General features: G+C 46.4%; 1 protein-coding gene across 1 annotated transcript; it reads right to left on the bottom strand.

Moving 5' to 3' along the window:
- LOC108633863 (NXPE family member 3-like) lies at positions 1,304-19,011 on the bottom strand. Its single transcript, XM_018040003.1, has 6 exons — positions 19,007-19,011; positions 7,830-7,935; positions 5,401-6,125; positions 3,075-3,148; positions 2,757-2,969; positions 1,304-2,100 (listed from the first exon to the last, which is right to left on the bottom strand). The coding sequence occupies exons 1-6, from the start codon at positions 19,009-19,011 to the stop codon at positions 1,568-1,570; spliced, it is 1,656 nt and encodes a 551-aa protein (XP_017895492.1). The 3' UTR covers positions 1,304-1,567.

The following is a 22,779-nucleotide window of genomic DNA, read 5'->3' as shown; positions in this document are numbered from 1 at the left end:
GTGAGGAAGTCTAGCAAATGCGGCTTTTACACCAAGTACTTTTCAGAGGGGATTCACGTGCAGACTTTATTTACTTTCAGGCCTCCATAACACACTAGGTTCATCTTACAGAAAATAAAAATATGTGAATTTATAAAATGATCTGAAAGAAGGAACATAATAATTGGATCAGAAATCAGTCACTAAGGAAACAACCGTAACAATGCTTAACTTTGGAAATGTAATTTTCCCTAATGTAATTAATTCTTGTTTATGATTCATGAACTGTTCCTTAATTTTCTGCTGCAATGCGATTCTGTACCATTCGTGTAACAAGCAGAAAACCTCCTAGCTACCCTGTGTGCATAGAGACTTTCAATAGATATTTCTGCAGTCAGTTTCATTTGCTTTGCCCAGGATTCGTTGGTTGACTGGCGATGCCTTGATTCATCACAGGGCAGATTCTCAGGAAGCTTTGATCATCCTTAATCAGATTCACACTGGGGCTATATGGACGCAGTGGCTCCACAGCAGAAATTTTAGTGAATGTAGGGGACTTCCCTGACGGTGCAGTGGTTAAGGCTCTGCGCTTCCGCTGCTGGGGATGTGGGTTTGAGCCCTGGTCATGGAACTAAGATCTGGAGAAGGAAATGGTAACCCACTCCAGTATTCTTGCCTAGAGGAGCCTATAGGCTACAGTCCATGGGGTCACAAAGAGTCAGACAGGACTGAGCGACTTCACTTTCACTTTCATGGAATTATGATCGCACATGCTGTGTGACGTAGCCAAAAAGACTTTTTTTAGTGAATTTACATTTGGGCTTAGTTGGGATCCATTTCTGTTTCTTTCTCTAATATTATAAAATGGGATCCATTTCTGTTTCTTTCTCTAATATTATAAAATGCCTAGACTTTAATGCTTAGGCAGGGGATGGGAGCCAGCACACCCTAGGGATTCTTCTGTAACCTGATTCTTCAACATTTCGTCCATATCTATTAGAAAACAGCGGCTGTATGGTTCACTGGAGCAACAAGAGTTATCAACACATCATCTACGGATTCCCTGTAAGGAAAACAGCATTCATCTTTCACCTGAGCATATCAGTTCACTCTCTGGATGGCAATCAAAGATTTCCTTGTTCATTTTTTGGTACTTTTTCAGTTTTTCTACAAAGAGCATATGTTACTATTTACAATTAGGCGACATATTTTATTTTACAAATCAATATATAAACGTCTCTATATAGAGAGTCAGGCTTTCCACTTGGGTGGCCTCTGATAACTGAAATGGAACCCATCTCCTATCTTTGCAAGGCTCCTTGACGCTCTAAACAGAAAGCCCCAAACGGACTGTCACAGTGCTCATGCTCACTGATGGAGCAGGCGCGGCTTCTGCCCCTGGACTCTCATCCCCTGCACGCGGCTTTTCACGTGGGGACAGAAGCTCTTAAGATGCATTGGAGGACTGCCAGGCTTCCTGCACTGAAAGGTGGTGAGAGAAGACATACCGACAGCTGAGGGGAAGGGCTTCCAGGCTTGATCATCATACCAGTTTCTTCATCCACAGCCCCAGGACTGGCAGGCGCGCTCAGGTGGGGCAGACATGGGAGAGCAGGAAGTCCACCTCGTTTCGGACGATGCACCTCCCCGGGTGGATGCTGTCAGGCAGGGCCAGGCTGGAGGTCATTTCCCAAGCATCCACAAAGGCCACACGGAGGTCGACAAAGGCAGCTCGGAGGAGCCGGTTCACCTGGAGGGTGAACCAGTCGCTGCCATACACGGACTTGTAGCCGGTGTTGGCCAGTTTGATGACCACCAGGGTGCCGGGCTCCCGGGCCAGCAGCGCAGCCACAGCAGCCCGGACCCCTGCCAGTCGTTGCACGAAGATGGACGGAGGGAAGGTGGTGAAGTGGGCACCCAGGCTCAGCACCACCACAGTGTGGGGGCCCCCAGCCAGGCCCCCCAGTTCCCGGACCACGGAGTGCAGGGCAGCCACAGGGGTGCGAAGAGAACGCAGGGGCCAGCTGTGCGTGCGCCAGTGCAGCACTATGGCCCGGGTGGTGTCCACGGCCATCAGCGGCCCCGTGTGATATGTGGCATGTAGATCCACCGGCTTCAGGGCTGCACGGAGGACAAGAGAGGAGGCTTAGGGGTGAATACAAGACCCTGCACCATCCTCCTGGATGGAATGCTAACGATAGCCCCCACTTCCCAGGACATAAACCTTCTCCCGCCAAGCTCTAGGGCTGCCCCCGGCTCAAGTTTTCAGGGTTGCCAAGGATCTCCCTATTATCCATCCAAACTCCTATTCAGTTTGCTTTTAATTCTCTGGCGTTTAATTCCCTATGCTGGTTGCCTTTCTTCTGAAACCTTCCTTTCTTGCCTCCTGTCACACTACATCATCCCACTTTTTCCCTCCCTTTCGGGTCAGAACACGCAGCTGAGTGAACACACTGGGTCTCCGGACCTTCTGGCCTGGCCTGAGCCTAGTCACCACTGGGAAAGTGCATAAACTGGGCAACCAGAATCTCTAGCCTGAGGCCAGTCTTTAGGATGAATCCAAGTGGGAGTGCTCAGTCAGAAAGCAGAGAGGGACAAGACACCGCAAAGAAGGAGACGGTTCCCAAAGAAAAGTCAATGGCACAAAATGCTCCAGGGGGCCGGGGAGCCCAAGAGCTAGGACTGGGTCCTCAGACTTGGTAGCCAGGAAGTCCCTGGCAGCATTCTAGCTCAGGGACAGCAGACCAGTGCTGCCCTGCCCCCTCGCGGGTGCTCACCGGGCACGGTGTCTCGCAGGTACTCCCACCACTGCCGGACCGTGGAGTCCCCCATCATGTGGACGACGTGGCCAGCCAGGCAGCGCAGGATGCTGTCGGCGGTGGAGAAGGAGCGACTGGAGCAGGAGAGTGAGTGCCACACATTTTGGTGGTAGAATCCAGAGGGCCTCGGGGCTGGGATCCCAGGGCGGCAGGGTTGCTCAGGCGACAGGACTGTAAGCCATTGTTCAGGAGTGAAACAATCAGCGAGAACACAGGAGGTTAAGGCCACGACCCTGAATCAGGGCTGCCCTTCCCGCCAGCCCCGGGGCCACTCACCCAGACTTCTGTTGTTCTCCTGAGCCACCCAGACTGGAGGAATGCCCTGAGGGAGGGTCTTGTTTGTCACATTCCTGGAGAGAAACCGGTGGGCAGAGGGGAGTGTGTGACGAGAAGGAATCCTGGACTAAGGTGAAGGAGGGGTCCTTGGAGGAAAGGAAGTTTTCAAGGGTGAAGGTCATCTGTCCAGTGTCAGGGCTCCTGGGACACAGCGCGTTAGGGCCCTGGGGAGGGACTGGAAACTGGAGGTCAGACATTTCAGGACCTCAGGGATTGCATCCGTGCAGAAAGCAGAATTATTTTAAAATGTACCCTGGGGACTTCCCTGGTGGTCCACGCTGCTCTCAGTGCAGGGGCTCAGGTCCGATCCCCGGACATACTGCACCTGACGATCCCATATGCTGCAACTAAGACCCAGCGCAGCCAAATACGTAAATACTTTCTAAAACGTTGTTGTAAAGAAAACACCTGACCTTGGGGTTGCAAATCCATGTCCACTACACACTCATGCGTGTGTGGTTGCCCGTTGAATGGCTGTCTTCGATGGGCACAGTGTTGGCTCCTGAGGGACAGGGCCCCGCTGCCCTGCTCTCCTGCCCAGGACCCCCAGGACCCTGGACAGTGTCTGGTACAGAGGTGGTTTCAGGGGTGCCGCTCAAAAGCAGCAAATGCCTGAGAGCAGGTTCTCAGAGCCAACAGGGCCTGCTGTGCTGTCCCTGATCTAAGCACACAGCATACAGCAACTTATTTGAACCTCACCACAACTCGACAGGGGAGGAACTAAAGTTATCCTCCTCTACCAGTGAGAGACTGGAGGTACAGACAGGTTAAGTAGCTTGCCAGAGATCCCATGAACAGAAGCTGGAGTATAGTAACAGGTGGAGCAGGAATTTGAACCCAGGCAGTCTCACTCCAGAGATGGCTGGTCTTTACCTCAAAAGACATCCTGAGATGGCTCCTGTATTGAATCTTAGACTTATTTCCCACTGATCAATGCAAAAAAGGATGTGTGGTTATTTTCTTCTGACCAAAGGGAATACAAAATTTGGTTTGGAACGAACCAGGTTTCCTGGTGCGGAATCCTAAATGCTGTGGTTGGTGGTGGTTTAGTCGCTAAGACGTGTCCGACTCTTGTGACCCCATGGACTGTAGCCCACCAGGCTCCTCTGTCCATGGGATTTTCCAGGCAAGAATACTGGAGTGGATTGCCATTTCCTTCTCCAGGGGATCTTCCCAACCCAGGAGTTGAACCCAAGTCTCCTGCATTGCAGGCAGATTCTTTACCAACTGAGCTATGAGGGAAGTCCCTAAATGCTGTGGGAAGTGACTAATCAATGCAGAGAGCCTCTGGCGATGGGTGTCTGGTGGAGCTGGCGCCTCGGGGGTCTCCAGCTCAGCTGCCTCAGGGCTTCAAGCCCACCTGCCTCTCCCGTCCTCATAGAGCCAGTGGGAACCTCCATGCTCCCTGGGCCTCAGAGCTGCACCTCCTCCCACCTGCCCACCTCCACCTCTCCCACAGCTCCTTCTCCCCCCTCCGCCTCCGGAGTGGGTGTCCCTCCCCACCTGCCCCACCGCCAACCATCCTCTGGGACCCTGTTTTTGTCTCCTTCCCCTACTCTCTCCCAGAGACCAGATGCCCAGCTGCTCCTATCTTAAATGCTTCTTTCCTCTCTGGGGTCTTTCTAGCCCAGTCCCAGCCTCGGATCCTGGGGGCAGAAGCCAGTCCAGTTTCACCGTCTCCTCCCCATCACTCCCAGTCTTGCCTGTCTCAGTTGTCCCCGGGACTGAGGACGATTTGCAGCTTTGATTTCACTTGGTTTCTAGGCTGCAACCTCTGCTCCACTCTCACTCAGTGGGCTCACATCCATCCCCTCTGCTCCCTGACCACACCTGCTGGTAACGGACACCTCTCCCTGCAGGCCATCAGCACGGCAGAGGGGCCAGGACACTGCTCTGTGGCAGGAGATCTGCAGGTCTCCTTCAAGCTTCAGCTCACCTGTCACTTGCTCTGACCATCCTACACCAGGTGGGGTACTCTGTTCTGTATCCTTAGACCCCTTACCCCTCAGTGCATGCTGAAGTTAAGAGCTCAGTCCAGTGCATGTTTTAAAAGGCCCTGTGTTCCCTCACTGAAAACTAGAGGGCAGGGATGCCAACCATTACATAAAAGTTTTCAGCACTTAGCATCAGACCTGGTATATAGTAGGTTCTCGCAAATATGTTTAATAGAAGTGAGTAGATGAATGATAAGGGTACGGACTCAGGCAGAATGACCACAGGGACTGGATTCAGGGGTCAGACATCCGGATGACACTGGGTCTCCTACCGTGCCAGCAGGGCCTCCTCATGTGGTGTGGTCACGTTCCAGTAGCGTCCACTTGAATGTCCTACCAGTGAGTCACAGGGCAGGGTCGGAGGTCGAGCACAGAACCAGAGCTCACCTGAATCTTCATCCCTGTAGTGACAGGTGCCCTCTTCCTCCCCAATTAACAGGGGGTTAACATTGCAAGTCACAGTTTCTTCGTATCCCGTGGGCCCCCGGAAATAGCCCGTGAAATCAACCGTGGCCCATTGGTCTCTCCAGATCCCCCGCAGAACCCCGACTGCCTCGCTGGAGTGGATCAGCCGCACTTGCACCTGGGCCTGCCCAGCCCAGAGCAGGGGGAGCGTCAGCAGGTACGTGCCGTTCTCCAGGTCCGTGACATCTCCAGGGACACCTGCCTTCAGGTCAGGACCCAGCAGCTGTGCCCGAAACAGATCCCCACCGTGGGCCTTGGGCCTGCCCTGGTGGTCTCTGGCGATGAGGATGGCCTCCAGGTAGCCTCCCAGGGTGTAGCTGGTCTGAGCAGGACTCCTCAGGTGGTAGGTGGAAGTCTGGGGGCTGGTGGAAGCCAGAAGGTCCCCCCCATCTCCTGGGGTCAGAGGCCAGTGCAGAAGATGGGTCAGGCCTGAGAACCCCTGGTGGAGAGAGCCAGAAGACTTGTGGGCAGGGCGGGGCCCTGGCGGCAGAGGGACAGCACGGTCAGGCCAGGAAACCCCGATGTAGAAGATCTGTGGGCAGAGAAAGAGGAGCCCATCAGTGGCCTGTGTCTCTTCTCCTTCTGGGAAGAAGTTCTCAGTTCACCAGACTTAGTGCCTGGTGGTCTCAGGCAGAAGTCCCACCTGCCCTGCTTCATGCTGCTCTGACCCGAAGCTGGTGTCTGAGCCACTATCACACACATCTGCAGACACCACCTCATGTTTATTTTGTATTTTTAAATAATTTTTATTGAAGTCTAGTTGATTTACAATGTTATATTAGTTTCAGATGTACAGCATGGTGATTCTATATATTTATAGATTATACTCCATTTAAAGTTATTATAGGGACTTCCCTCGTGGTCCAGCGACTAAAGACTGCACTCCCGATGCAGGGGGCCTGGGTTCAATCCCTGGTCAAGGAACTAGATCCCACATGCTGCAACTAGGAGTTCACATACCTGTGATTAAAAGATCCTGCATGCTGCAACAAAGATTCAAGATCCTGCTTTTAGGGGGAAATTAGGATTTGTTAAAAAAAGAATGCAAAAGAAAAGATGACATGTAAAGGCTGTGATGAAGGAGAGGAAAATGGACTAATCTGAAAAGCATGGAAGAATATTAGAAACTTATTTGAAGCTTTTTGAAATGATTAGGGAACAGTAGAGAGGAAGATAACACCAGAAATAAACCCTCCTCTACAAAGAAAGATGTAACATAGAGAAATAACAAGTTACTCCAACCCTGGAAAATTCAAAAGCAGAAAAGCTTACGTGTTAGTTAGGAATTGCTTTTGGCTGGTAGTAACAGAGACTATAGGACTTCAGTGGTGTGAGCAAAGAAGGGCTTACTTTTCTCACAGTGAGTGTCCAGTTCAGTTTCTTAAGGAAGTCAGGGCAAGGTCTCTGTGATTCTCTTGGCATTTCTCTCATGGTCCCAAGAAGACTGCTGGAGCACCAGCCATCATATTTACTTTTGGAGCAGCAGGAAGAGGAAAAGCAGAGCACCAAAATAGCTTTCAAAATCCCACCCAACAACTTTTGTTTGTAAATCATTGGCCCCCTTGTACCTGCGATGGAGTCTGGATGTAGGGCCCTCCCCCTTTTCCCTGCTGGTAAGGAAGCATATCTCTAAATGCTAAAATGAGGCAAGAGCCGTGAAGCTACAAGATGTACTTTAGAGATCTGCTGAAAGTGAAATCAGTGGGGGCTGAGAGAGAAACTACAGCCAGGAGGCATGTTTCACGTGACAAAGCAATGCTCTGTCACGTGAAACATCGAAGAGAAGAAGAGGCCACAGCCTTTGAACCGGGCACAAAGGATGCCTACACACAAGGTACGGTAATATATTTGTCTCTGTTGCGCTATTTGCAGAACCCACACCTTATGCAGCAATTGAATGTCTGAACCATGGAAGTTGATGGGGAACAGGAAATCAAAATATTTTAAGCAGACATGACAGTAGGGGACGATGGGCCCCTCAAGTGATCTGATGATGAGGGTTTTGTTAATGCTCATTTCCACATTTTTCAAAAAGAAAGGAATGTCCCATACCCCATTCTCTTGTGAAGGAGGCAGCACACAGATGTGGGTTTCCTCTACGACTCTACACTCAGGAAACCATCACTCTCATTTCCAATGACATTTATTCATTTATTTGATTGCGCTGGGTCTTTGTTGCTGCACTCAGGCTTTCTCTAGTCGTGGCGAACAGGGGCTACTCTTCACTGCGGTGCACAGGCTTCTCGTCGCGGTGGTCTCTCTTGTTGCGGTGCACAGGCTTCTCGTCGCGGCGGTTTCCCTTGTTGCGGTGCACAGGCTTCTCGTCGCGGCGGTTTCTCTTGCTGCGGAGCACAGGCTCTGGGTGCACAGGCTTCATCAGTTGCAGCACGCGGGCTTCAGTAGTTGCGACTTGGGGACTCTACAACGTGGGCTCAGTAGGTGTGGCGCACTGGCTTTAGCGGCCGGCAGCATGTAGGATCTCTCTGGCCAGGGATCGAACCCGTGTCCCCTGTACTGACAGGCGGATTCTTAGCCACTGCACCCCCAGGGAAGTCCTCCCAGGGAAATTTAGGTTCATAGGTTGTAGGCGTTGGACAACCAGTGCAGGCCAGCTGGTGATCTGATGAGGCTGAACCTGAGAAGCTTTTCTCTTCTTTGCTCTTCACCTGGCTTCAGCTCCCTCTGAAGTTCAGCTCCCCTCTTTGGCAAAACCAGAGGCTGGGTTGTGATAAGTACTGGGCTCTGGGAACACTGTTTTCTGGGCTAACTGCTCAGAGGGATGGGGATTTGCTATCATTCTCTGACTTCGCGCAGTGTGGGCCTGGGGCAATGATGACTGCAGAGTCCTGCCGACTGCAGCTCATTCTTGTCCTTCTCTCTCTTGCTCCATCTCTGAACCCTCAGGGCTGGTGTATGTGAGACCATGATTCTCTCTAAGTGTGTCTCTTGTGCGGATCCAGGCTCTCCTGCAGGCAGATTTCCTGGGGTCTAGACTTGGGGGAGCTGTTTATGTCAGACACTGTTGTTGCCTAGCCAAGACCTCATTTCAGTTTGGAGCAGAATGTAGCCACAGGTGACACATTATTATCATGTAATATATTATTGGTCTCAGTCAGTCATGGCATCCACATCCCACACTTTCCCAATCTTCGCAGGAGTTTCTGAGTTCCAATAAGGCATAAGGAGGGGTCTGATGAGAAATACCAGGGCCAGCTTTCACTCACCTAATAAAAAGGACCAATGAAGCTGGAACTATATTATTTCCACCTGGGATGTGGATTCAGTGTGTAGCAATGCATCAACCTTCTCAAGATAAGAAGGGAAAGGCCATTTCAAACCTGGTTTCTCCTCCACTGCCCATATGCTTCTGGTGCTGGGTGTCAGGAAACATACATGTTGTGATGGGACCTCTGGCTGTCTCTTCAGCTCATGATGCTGAGTTGGCACTGTGTGGCATAGGAGAGTTCCTGGAAGCTGTTCCTATACTGAGACGTTTAGCTGTAACTGAACTATACACAGGAAAACCATGTTAAGTCAAAACTAAATATTCCTCAACTCAAATTCCCCTTATCAGGCTCTAAAAAAAAATGCCTGGGACCACTCCAACATCATCTGGCATGGAGGAAGTTGTAATGGAAAGATACATGACCTTAACAGCACAAGGTTAAAATATTTTACTGTTATAAATTTTACAAAAACCCACTGACACATAGTGCCTTTCCCAGGGCCTCAGAAGGGGTCTTTGCAAGGGAAGGACTCTGAACCATGAGCCTCTTGGCAAATATGCCTCAGGTTGTAATCACAGCAATGCCAACTCTGCCCCCAGCTGACTGCGATGTGATAGACTATAATTTACAAGACGACGTCTCAATTTCAGAGATGTTCAAATGTGAACTGATTTTAGAATTGATCAATGAAATGTGATGTTCATCTTAGAATTGATTAAATATGGTATTACATATATTATAACCAAAGGACTCCAAAAATAGAAAGGATGGTCACAAGTCAACATGGAAAAATAGGTCAATAGAAAAATATGCACAGTGTATGAATAGACAACTTACAGAAACCAAACTATAAAGATAAAATAAACATCAGGAAAAAAATGCTCAACTATGTTATATGATCTAGGAATAGTTTAGCTGCAAATTAAAGAAAACCCACACACAGTGACTTAAGAATGATGGTCTTATTTTTCTCACATGACAAGATGTCCGAAATAGAACATCAAGGGTTAAGCATATTTATTAATTCTAGGAGTCTTTTGGTAGGTTTCTTGGGATTTTCTATGTAGAAAATATCTTCCATGAATAGAAAGTTTTATTACTTCCTTCCCAAATTCTATATTTTTTTTCCCCTTTCCTTATTGCACTGGCTAAGACTTCTAGTTTCAGCAGTACGTGAACCGTGAACTTCCAGATGTTCAAGCTGGTTTTAGAAAAGGCAGAAGAACCAGAGATCAAATTGCCAACATCCGCTGGATCATCGAAAAAGCAAGAGAGTTCCAGAAAAACATCTACTTCTGCTTTATTGACTATGCCAAAGCCGCTGACTGTGTGGATCACAATAAACTGTGGAAAATTCTGAAAGAGATGGGAATACCAGACCACCTGACCTGCCTCTTGAGAAATCTATACGCAGGTCAGGAAGCGACATTTAGAACTGGACATGGAACAACAGACTGGTTTCAAATAGGAAAAAGAGTACGTCAAGGCTGTATATTGTCACCCTGCTTATTTAACTTACATGCAGAGTACATCATGAGAAACGCTGGGCTGGAAGAAGCACAAGCTGGAATCAAGATTGGTGGGAGAAATATCAATAATCTCAGATATGCAGATGACACCACCCTTATGGCAGAAAGTGAAGAGGAACTAAAAAGCCTCTTGATGAAAGTGAAAGAGGAGAGTGAAAAAGTTGGCTTAAAGCTCAAATTCAGAAAACTAAGATCATGGCATCTGGTCCCATCACTTCATGGGAAATAGATGGGGAAACAGTGGAAACAGCGTCAGACTTTATTTTTGGGGGCTCCAAAATCACTGCAGATGGTGACTGCAGCCATGAAATTAAAAGACACTTACTCCTTGGAAGGAAAGTTATGACCAACCTAGACAGCATATTCAAAAGCAGAGACATTACTTTGCCAACAAAGGTCTGTCTAGTCAAGGCTATGGTTTTTCCTGTGGTCATGTATGGATGTGAGAGTTGGACTGTGAAGAAGGCTGAGTGCTGAAGAATTGATGCTTTTGAACTGTGGTGTTGGAGAAGACTCTTGAGAGTCCCTTGGACTGCAAGGAAATCCAACCAGTCCACTCTAAAGGTCAGCCCTGGGATTTCTTTGAAAGGAATGATGCTAAAGCTGAAACTCCAGTACTTTGGCCACCTCATGCAAAGAGTTGACTCATTGGAAAAGACTCTGATGCTTGGAGGGATTGGGGGCAGGAGGAGAAGGGATGACAGAGGATGAGATGGCTGGATGGCATCTCAACTCGATGGACGTGAATCTGAGTGAACTCCAGGAGTTGGTGATGGACAGGGAGGCCTGGCGTGCTGAGATTCGTGGGGTCGCAAAGAGTCGGACACGACTGAGCGACTGAACTGAATTGAAGTGAAGACTTCTAGTACAACATTGAAGGGAAGTTTTGAGAGCAGACATCCTTGCTGTGTTCCTGATCTTTGGGGAAAGCTTTCAGTCTTTCACTATTAAGAATGATTAAGTAGATTCTTTCCATTATCTTAAGTATAGTCCCTTCTATTTATAGTTTGCTAAGATTTTTAATCATGAATAGATGTTGAGATTCATCAAATGCTTTTTCTGTGTCTATTGAGATGATTATTTGTTTTTAATATGGTGGAATATACTTAAAATCCCTGTTGATGTTTGAATGTTGCATCAGCCCTGTACACCTAGGGTAAACCACTTGATAATGATGTATTCTCTCTGGAAGATTTTTAAACTACAAATTCAATTCCCACAATAGATACAGGACTATTCATGAATTATATTTCTTTTGAGTCATTTTTGGTTTTTGTCTTTCAAGAAATTTGTTAACTGCATCAAAGATTTATAATTTGTTGGCTTATATTTGTTCATAGCATCTCATTATTATCTTAACATCTGTAAGATATGTATTGATGACACCTCTTGCATTCCTTATATGGATAATCTGTGTTTTTATTCTGTTTTTCTGATTAGTTTGTCTAGAGGACAGCCTTCTCCTTCTAGATCAAAGTAACTAGTTCAGGTTCTGTGGATGATAGGACAGGCGGAAAGACGTATACTTACACAAATTGCAATGACTGATGCCACAGCCACAATCCTGGGCCACTTGAACTGTCTGATGAATAGGTCTGTGGAAGCGTGGAGTTGTTTATTAGACATCTGGTATGTGACCAAGACCCTAGGTAGATAAAAGTGTAAAAGTAAAAGGAGTGAGGTCATAATGATGCAGTGTGACTTTCCTACCATTTCCCCACTGAAGAACAATAGTTTGGCAGCCCACTCCAGTATTGCCTGGAAAATCCCATGGATGGAGGAGCCTGGGGGGCTGCAGTCCATGGGGTCGCTAAGTCGGACATGACTGAGCAACTTCACTTTCACTTTTCACTTTCATGCATTGCAGAAGGAAATGGCAACCCACTCCAGTGTTCTTGCCTGGAGAATCCCAGGGACGGGGGAGCCTGGTGGGCTGCCGTCTCTCGGGTCGCACAGAGTCGGACACGACTGAAGCGACTTAGCAGCAGCAGCAGCAACATCACCCATATGGCTGAGAGGGCTTTTGCAGAAGTTTGGGTGTTCAGTGAAGAAGTTCCAGCACATACTTGGGGCAATTACGATCCAGCAATTCTCGTGTATGTACAAAATCATACACGAGAATGTCCATAGTGAAACAGCCAGTTAGCGTTTCTGGGGGCCTCTGAAGAGCTCTTATCCTTTATGTCTCAATGCAGAAAAAACTCAGTGAGAGGCAAAGTGGTAGATAAGAAGTGAGTTATTAGAACAGGACTCTTGTGAGGCTTACAGGTGGGCGAGTGAGAGGGTACCACCCAGAGAACGTAGTGGGGTACAGTTTTAAAATCAGAGGAAAAGTGTACAAGAGGCAAAAACCACTTTCTTCTTCATTCTTGGGTAGACACCATGCTTCCATCATCAACTCCTCTTCCCGGTGGGGAGGGGAGTATTTCTGTCCCTACATGGTCAAGCCAGGACTTCCATGGTGCTGCGCAAAAATCATTTCAGGTCTCAGTACAATGAGTGCCTCTCATTTTGAAATGTCACCTTTCATAAATTATTGGTTTTTTTTAAGTATTTATTTATTTGGCTGTGCCAGGTCTTCGTTGAGGCATGCAAGGTCTTTAGTTGTGGCATGTGGGATCTATTCATACTTCCCTGATCCAGGATCAAATCTAGAGCCCCTGCATTGGGAGCATGGAGTCTTAGCCACTGAACCCCCAGGGGAATCCCCATAAATTACTGTTGTCAGGCCCTTAGAGAACACGCCCTAAGGATCATTAACTTACTGAGCCCACTGGGCATGCGGGGCTCATGCCGCCATTGTTTTATTATTTGGGGCCCTGCCTTGTGCTTCTGTTGCATGGTTTCGTCTACGAAAATTTGCTTTTTTTTTTTTTTTGCTGCACTGGGCCTTGGTTGCTGCACACGGACTTTCTCCAGTTGCAGCAAGTGGGGGCTACTCTCTGGTTGCACTGCTCAGGTTCCTCGTTGCGCTCGCTTCTCTTGCTGTGGAGCACAGGCTCTAGCGTGTGCAGGCTTCACTGGTTGCAGTACAGAGAGTTAGTTGCCACTAACTAACCCAGGCTTCAGCAATACGTGAACCGTGAACTTCCTGATGTTCAAGCTGGTTTTAGAAAAGGCAGAAGAACCAGAGATCAAATTGCCAACATCCGCTGGATCATCGAAAAAGCAAGAGAGTTCCAGAAAAACATCTACTTCTGCTTTATTGACTATGCCAAAGCCGCTGACTGTGTGGATCACAATAAACTGTGGAAAATTCTGAAAGAGATGGAATACCAGACCACCTGCCCTGCCTCTTGAGAAATCTATATGCAGGTCAGGAACCAACAGTTAGAACTGGACATGGAACAACAGACTGGTTCCAAATAGGAAAAGGAGTACGTCAAGGCTGTGTATTGTCACCCTGCTTATTTAACTTATATGCAGAGTACATCATGAGAAACACTGGGCTGGAAGAAACACAAACTGGGATCAAGATTGGTGGGAGAAATATCCATAACCTCAGATATGCAGATGACACCACCCTTATGGCAGAAAGTGAAGAGGAATTAAAAAGCCTCTTGATGAAAGTGAAAGTGGAGAGTGAAAAGTTGGCTTAAAGCTCAACATTCAGAAAACAAAGATCATGGCATCTGGTCCCATCACTTCATGGGAAATAGATGGGGAAACAGTGGAAACAGTGTCAGACTTTATTTTTTGGGCTCCAAAATCACTGCAGATGGTGACTGCAGCCATGAAATTAAAAGACACTTACTCCTTGGAAGAAAAGTTATGACCAACCTAGATAGTATATTCAAACGCAGAGACATTACTTTGCTGACTAAGGTTTGTCTAGTCAAGGCTATGGTTTTTCCAGTGGTCATGTATGGGTGTGTGAGTTGGACTGTGAAGAAGGCTCAGTGCCAAAGAATTGATGCTTTTGATCTGAGGTGTTGGAGAAGACTCTTGAGAGTCCCTTGGACTGCAAGGAGATCCAACCAGTCCATTCTGAAGGAGATTAGCCCTGGGATTTCTTTAGAAGGAATGATGCTAAAGCTGAAACTCCAGTACTTTGGCCACCTCATGTGAAGAGTTGACTCATTGGAAAACTCTGATGCTTAGAGGGATTGAGGGCAGGAGGAGAAGGGGACGACAGAGGATGAGATGGCTGGATGGCATCACTGACTCGCTGGACGTGAGTCTGAGTGAACTCCGGGAGTTGGTGATGGACAGGGAGGCCTGGTGTGCTGCGATTCATGGGTTGCAAAGAGTCGGAATCGACTGAGCAACTGAACTGAACTGAACCCTGGTAAAGAGAGACTCTTCACTGCTGCGCCACTAGGGAATTCCAAGCCTGCTTGGTTTTGTGGTTAAGCAAACCTACTTTCTTGAATAATCATTAATCATCATCATTATTATTAATCATTAATAATCGTTAACTTACAGGGGTCTCCCATAATTTTTCCTACTTACAATCCCGTAGTGGGATTAACTATTTAATCACCTACTCGTCCCATCAATAGCAGCCTTATTCATAATATTTCCAAATTTAAAAAAAGAAAAATATCCACCAGTGGAAGAATAGATAAGCAAGTCTGGGATATTCGTGCAATTGAATACCACTTAGCAATAAAAAGAAAACAATTACTGATAAATCCAACAATATGAATGATTCACAGAAAAAAATCAGGCTGAGTGAAAAAAAACAAACACAGAAGAATCATGTTATATGATTCCTTTAATAAGAAATTCTAGAAGAGATAAGTCAATCTATGGTGATAGAAATCAGAAGACCAGTTGGCACTGGGGGAGGGGGTTGACTGGAAGGTGGCATGAGAGAAACTTATGGGATTCTGGAAACCCCTCTATCTTTAATTGGGTGATGGTTATATGGGTATATACATTTGTCCAAATTAATTATACTCTTAAGATCTGTCCATTTGACTTTATATAAATAAAGGATTTTTAAAAACAGGATAATAGAAAAGACAAATAACTACATTCATAAAACTACTGCCTAAATTCCAGGCAATATCAACATCTAGAGGCGGTGCATTGGGTAAGATTAAGAGATGTGAGAGTATGCTACAGTACTCTTATGGGTTCAGGGAGAAATAGAGAGATATAGATAAGATAAATCAACAGGTGTAAGTAAACATAAGACACCAATATAAGACTAAAAATAGAATGTAAAATGTTTAAATCTGGAAAATATTTGACTCACCTATTAAAAAGTAGGGAAAGAGGAAAAAAAGAAAGCACAATAAATGGGGAACTTGAAACAAGTTGGAAGAAACAAGAAACTATCATTGCAATAAATATAAAGAGGTTTAGGGGGGAAGAACTCCAGTACTCTTGCCTGGAAAATCCCATGGAAGGAGGAGCCTGGTAGGCTGCAGTCCATGGGGTCGCGAAGAGTCGGACACGACTGAAGTGACTTAGCAGCAGCAGCAGCAGCGAGAAGAAAAGGGTGTGACATTAGGAGAGTAGCATTGATATATACACACTACCGTGTGTGAAATAGACAGCAGGTGGGAAGCTGCTGTATAGCGCAGGGAGCCCAGCTAGGTGCTCTAACTGGAGAGGCGGGAGGGAGGTCGAGAGGGAGAGGATATGTACACAGCTGATTTACTTCCTTGTAGTGCAGAAACTAACATAACATTGTAAAGCAACTGTATTCCAGTAAAATTTTGTTAATGTAAATGAGTTAAACTAACCAATTAGTCAGAATGCAATCAAGAACATATACTCTTGGGACTTGCCTAGCGGTCCAGTGGTTAAGACTCTGTGCTTCCACTGCAGGGACGTGACCCTGGCCAGGGAACTAAGTTCCCACGTGCCTCAAGGCACAGCCAAAAATAAAATTTGAAAAAAAAAAAAAAAAAAAAGGGACATATGCCCTCAGTGAACATCTCACTTCCCCAGAAAACACAGAGAAAGAGCCAGGTTTACCACACCCAACCTCTCAAACTAAAAAGTATACTTTCATGGAGGAATTCTTTTCTTCCTTCTTTGAGGCTGGATCCCAGAGAAGGGCAGAATTAAGTGGGGACAAAGACAAGCATAACCCTATGTACTGCCTTCATGGCTGGTGACATGTTTAAGTAGGGGAGGACCAAGTACTTGAGGAAGGAGCTGGAGAAGGACCTGAGGGCCTAGGAGCAAAGTTGAGGGAGAGTTCAGAGGGCTACTTACATGCGGCATATGGGGATGAGGGCTCTTTAAGACTGTCTAGAACTAGATATATAGATATATATATATATCTATATATCCATTGGAATCCTGGCCTGGAGCTTGAGAAGCAGGCCTTCTGCTGCTCATCCTGAGTGGCAAAGAGCTAATGCTGCCAGATTCGATGACAACCTGGCTATTTAAGAGGATGGGGGACCAGTAAGCTGGAGAATAGACCAAGACTCCTTGACCTTCTGCATTGATTTCTGCCTGTCCTCTAATCCAAAGCATCAAAGAACTCTGGGCCCGAGGCTCACACGGCAATTGAGTAGTGTCACCAACGTCACTGTAACTATCCATATAATTGATTCCAGCAGTGTCCCTGTGGGCGCTGAGTAAGCATATGATGCGTGCGTGCTTGCAGTCTCTTCACTCGTGTCCGATTCTTTGCAACCCCATGGACGATAGCCCGCCAGGCTCAGTCCATGGGGTTCTCTAGGCAAGAATACTGGAGTGGGTTGCCATGCCCTCCTGCAGGGGATCTTCCCCATATGCCAGCACAAATAAAATTACGAGGTCCCATAAAAATGGAAAGCAAGAGTAACAGCGGTAATACAGTAGTAGCAGCAATACAAGGCACCTGGGCAGATTTTAGCGTCCACCCAAATGAGGATGGAAGGCAGGGAGAAGTGTAGGAAAGAGATCCAGTCCCCCAGCTGCTACTACAAACTCCACACAGGCTCCTGTTTTCCTTCTTGTTTTGAAACACAGGAATCTTAGCTCATAAGTTCTACCCACCTACTCACCTCCCTCACCTCCATTTAAGCACCTAGAAATTCTACCGCTGCTTCCTTGTACCTGTAATGTTGGACAGACTTCCTTAAAGAAAGAAAGCCACCCACAGTGCTCTAACAAATCCGGTCTTCCTACACTGTCTGCTTCCAGAATTACAGCATCATGTTTATTCAACATCCTAACAAACCTAAGGCAAATACTAGTGAGAAAATTTAACCTGCGACAGAGCCAGTGGTCTCTTCACCAGATTCATAAAGCAACTGCTACCTATTATTTTTCCCCTTTCAGCCCATCTTCAAGTAGGAAGATTAGGTTCTCTATGCATGCACTGGGAAGTAAGAACCCAGGAATCCAGACCATCATCCCTTAGAAATTCCAGCCATCCTACCACTCAGTTGACCCTTTCCACCCCTAGGACTAGGTCGCAGGCCTCATTTTCACCCCAGCACAGCCCCAGGACGGAGGTAGGTACATTGAGCTAGAGAAGACTGCATGGTTATAAGTGATGGTCAGGGCAGAAGCAGTTTGATACCATAACGCAAACCACAAAGGGATAGCAGCAAAGAAAGCCATCTCCGGGAAGCCTGTTCTGCTGATGGATGAAGTCACTGCCTTACGTAGACCTGAGCTCACTGTTGGAATTTTGGTGGCAATCAGTGTGCATGGTTCCCCAGCCAGGGCTGTGTTCAGGATCATCCAGACACTGCTGTACATCAGGCATTGGTCAATAGCAGCCAAAAGGGAAAAGGGAACCGTAGTGTCTGGGTGCCCTACCACCACCCAATGTCACCTTCCTCTTCCTTGTGGCCTAGTTCATGTATAAGAATGAGCACACAGGGATATCATGGCATGGCCTACAGAACCAAGGGTCAGCTATGGGCCTGATGGTACAGCCCCAAGTCAGGGAGGATGCCTTGCCATCATTCCAGACTCTACCCAGTTGAACACTGGCTAGTGGCTTTGGCAGGCAGACACCCAGTATCCCATCCTATGTGCATGCGTGTTATGTCGCTTCAGTCATGTCTGACTCTTTGCAACCGCATGGACTGTAGCCCACCAGACTCCTCTGTCCATGGGATTCTCCAGGCAAGAATACTGGAGATGGTTGCCATTTCCTCCTCCAGGGGATCTTCCCAACCCAGGGATCAAACCTTCGTCTCTTAAGTCTCCTCCATTGGCAGGTAGGCTCTTTACCACTAGCACCACCTGGGAATCCCTAAATCCCAGATATTCCAAATCTTCTGGAAACAAAAGATCCATCCTACCCCTCTCCCAACCACAAATCTACTTCCAGTTCTCCTCAGGTTTACCAGTGTTAACTGTCATCTCTGAGGTCTCTTTCTCCAGTATCTTTCTCAAATTCTCAGCACTATTTTAAACTGTTGACCACTTTCTCCAACCAGAAGCCCTGCCCAGTTCTGGTTTTCATGAGCACCTAAGTCTCCTGTCTTCCTGACCACTCATCTGTGGATATGACCCCATGTCCTCTTTGTTAAGCCCTGTACATATCACTTTGTCAAAATCAGGCACCACATCTTGTGAACTTCGCTGTATCCCACACAACACCAAGGACAGAAATTTGACTGGATTGTGATCTCAATCCATACTGGTTGCACGACAGCTGGACTAAGTGCCCTGTTCCCTAAACCTGATTCTGTCAGGAGTCTACTCCCCCAACTCACATTTCCTTTCTGAAACCTAAGCCCTCTTACCTCATCGCAGGATACCCCTCGACTCTTCTTGTTCTTTCTCTCCGTCCTCTGCAAAACCCCCAAAGTCTTGTTTCCTCTCTTCACAGTACCTCACAGGATAACATCTTGTTGATGCTGCGGCCACTGGCAAAGTACGGCATAGCCACACAGGGGGATGATATGGCCAGTCAGGCCCCCAGAATGAGGTCAAATGTAGAGCAAGGGCAGCTGCAGTAGGAAAGAGAGAGCCAGGCTCCTTAGCAGAATAAACTCAGAGGCTGAGAACACAGTCAAAAAGGAACGTGGGAATAAGGCTGCAGCAGGAGGAAATTAATCACCATAGAACGCTGTGGTCCAAACCCCAGACAAAGCGGAATGACTTCCTCTTCCCACTCACCGGGGAGCCTTTTCTACTGATGTCTGAGGAACACAGCAATGCCCTGGGAGAGGGCCATACATCTCTCCTTTCTACAAAGAAACTACACTTGAAGTCCATACCTAAGCGGATGAGGGAAGTGCAGGGGATGAGATATGGTGCTCTTGCTTTCCCCACCAATTTTCATTGTCTTCTATGTAGCACTCAGTACTAACAGGAGAGAGGTGGCTCAAGCTGGAAGCCGGCAGAAGGATTCCAAACGCTGTGGCTGCAGGAAATGGGGGAGAGGTTGGGAGAAAAGAGACATTTTAAATTCCAAGGTTCACAGAGGAAAACATTTCGATTCTGTTTCCAAAAGATATTATGCAAATGATTTGATTAGACCAGATAAGAACGATTTACGAAGAAAAAGCTCAGAGAGCAGAGAGGGAGGTACACAGGCATACCTCATTTGATTGCACTTTGCAGATCCTGTATTTATTACAAATTAAAGACTGGTGGAACCCTGTGTCAAGCAAGTCTGTTGGTGCCATTTTTCCAACAGCATTATATTTTGGTTTTATTTTTTAATACAATTTTTAAAGCTTATACTTCAGTTAACAGCCATTACAAAATACTGGCTATGTTTCCCGTGTTATATAATACATCCTTGTAGCCTATCTTACATCCAATAATTTATACCTCCCACTCCCCTATCTGCCTCTACAATGCTCCCCCTACCCCTACCCCACCACCTCTGGTAACCACTGGTTTGTTCTCTACACCTGTGAGTCCAGTTCTTTTTTGTTATATTTACCAGTTTGTTGTATTTTTTTAGATTTCACATATAAATGATAGCATACAGTACTTATCTTTCTCTATCTGACTTATTTCACTTACTGTGAAGTGAAGTGAAATGAAAGTCACTCGGTCACGTCTGACTCTTTGTGACCCATGGACTCCATGCAATTCTCTAGGCCGGAATACTGGAGTGGGTAGCCTCTCCCTTCTTCAGGGGATCTTCCCAACCCAGGGAGGGAACCCAGGTCTCCCAAGTTGCAGGCAGATTCTTTACCAGCTGAGTACTTCGTGGAATGCCCTGCAAGTCCATCCATGCCACTGCAAATGGCAACATTTTCATTATTTCTTGTGGCTGAGTAGTATTCTATTGTGTATATATACACCGTATCTTCTTTATCCATTCATCTATTGATGGACACTTAGGCTGGTTCCATATCTTGGTGACTGTAAATAATGCTGCTATGAACACAGGGGTTGCGTACATCTTTTCAAATTAGTGCCTATTTTTTCCAGACATATACCCAGGAGTAGAACTGCTGGGTCATGGAGTAGTTCTATTTGTAGTTTTTGAGAGGCCTCCATGCTGTTTTCCACAGTGGCTGCACCAGTTTACATCCCAACAGTGTATGAGGCTTCCTTTTTCTCAACATCCTTGCCAACGTTTGTTATTCGTGTTATTTATGATGGTGGTCATTCTGACAGGTGTGAGATGATATCTCGTTGTGGGTTTTATTTTCATTTCCCTGATAATGAGCAATGTTGAGGATCTTTTCACACTCCTGTTAGCCATCTGCAGTTCCTCTTTCGAAAAGTGTCTATTCAGTTCTGCCCATTTTTTAATCGGGTTGTTTGTTTGGTGTTGAGTTGTATGATCAGTTTAGATATGTTGAATATTAATTTATTATTGGTCATATGATTTGCAAATATTTTCCCCCATTCAGTAGGTTGTCTCTTCATTCATAAACACTTAGACAAACACTCTTTGACATAAATCACAAGGGTTTTTTGGATCCATCTCCTAAAGTAAAGAAAATAAAAGCAAAAATAAACAAATAGAATCTAATTGAGCTTGGAGAAAACAGTGAGAAAAAAAAGTTTGAAGAGATAATGGCTGAGAATTTCCCAGAAATAAAGGCAATGAGGGGCATGGATCTACTGTCTCAAATATCTCAACAAAGCCAAAACAGAAATTTTTGAAAAACCCATACCTAATAACATTTGATTGAAAATATAGGAAAATCAAATGAAAAAACAGAGAAGACAAAAATAACCAATGCCAGGAAGGAAACAGAGGCTATGGCTACAGGCTCTGCAGACATCAAAATAAGGGAATATTGCAAACAGCTCCATGCACATAAATTTGACATCTGAGATCTATTTCTGCTTTATTGACTATGCCAAAGCCTTTGACTGTGTGGATCACAATAAACTGTGGAAAATTCTGAAAGAGACAGGAATAGCAGACCACCTGACCTGCCTCTTGAGAAATCTGTATGCAGGTCAGGAAGCAACAGTTAGAACTGGACATGGAACAACAGAATGGTTCCAAAAGGAAAAGGAGTACGTTAAGGCTGTATATTGTCACCCTGCTTAGTTAACTTCTATGCAGAGTACATCATGAGAAATGCTGGGCTGGATGAAGCACAAGCTGGAATCAAGATTGCCGGGAGAAACATCAATAACCTCAGATATGCAGATGATACCACCCTTATGGCAGACAATGAAGAAGAACTAAAGAGCCTCTTGACGAAAGTGAAAGAGGAGAGTGAAAAGGTTGGCTTAAAGCTCAACATTCAGAAAACGAAGATCATGGCATCTGGTCCCATCACTTCATGGCAAATAGATGGGGAAACAGTGGAAACAGTGGCTGACTTTATTTTTCTGGACTCCAAAATCACTGCAGATGGTGACTGCAGCCATGAAATTAAAAGACACTTACTCTTTGGAAGGAAAGTTATGACCAATCTAGACAGCATATTAAAAAGCAGAGACATTACTTTGCCAACAAAGGCCCATCTAGTCAAGGCTATGGTTTTTCCAGTAGTCACGTATGGATGTGAGAGTTGGATTATAAAGAAAGCTGAGCACTGAAGAATTGATGCTTTTGAACTGTGGTGTTGGAGAAGACTCTTGAGAGTCCCTTGGACTGCAAGGAGATCCAACCAGTCCATCCTAAAGAAAATCAGTCCTGAGTGTTCATTGGAACGACTGATGTTGAAGCTGAAGCTCCAATACTTTGGCCACCTGATGTGAAAAGCTGACTCATTTGGAAAGACCCTGATGCTGGGAAAGATTAAGGGCAGGAGAGGGGGACGACTGAGGATTAGATGGTTGGATGACATCACCGACTCAATGGACATGAGCTTGAGTAAATTTCAGGAGTTGATGATGGACAGGGAGGCCTGGTGTGCTGCAGTCCATGGGGTCACAAAGAGTCGGATATGACTGAGTGACTGAACTGAACTGAACTGATGAATAAACCAATTCATTAAAAAGCACAAACTAGGGACCTCCCTGGTGGTCCAGTGGTTAAGAATCCACCTTCCAGTGCAGAGGACATGAGTTGAATCCCTGGTCAGGGAATTAAGCTCCCACGTGCTGGGAGCTTATAGCACAGTCACATAATAAGTAAATAAAA

This window comes from Capra hircus, chromosome 25 (assembly GCF_001704415.2).
Source record: "Capra hircus breed San Clemente chromosome 25, ASM170441v1, whole genome shotgun sequence".
In the NCBI taxonomy this organism is placed as follows: domain Eukaryota; kingdom Metazoa; phylum Chordata; class Mammalia; order Artiodactyla; family Bovidae; genus Capra; species Capra hircus.
This window is presented reverse-complemented; position numbering and strand designations above follow the sequence as displayed.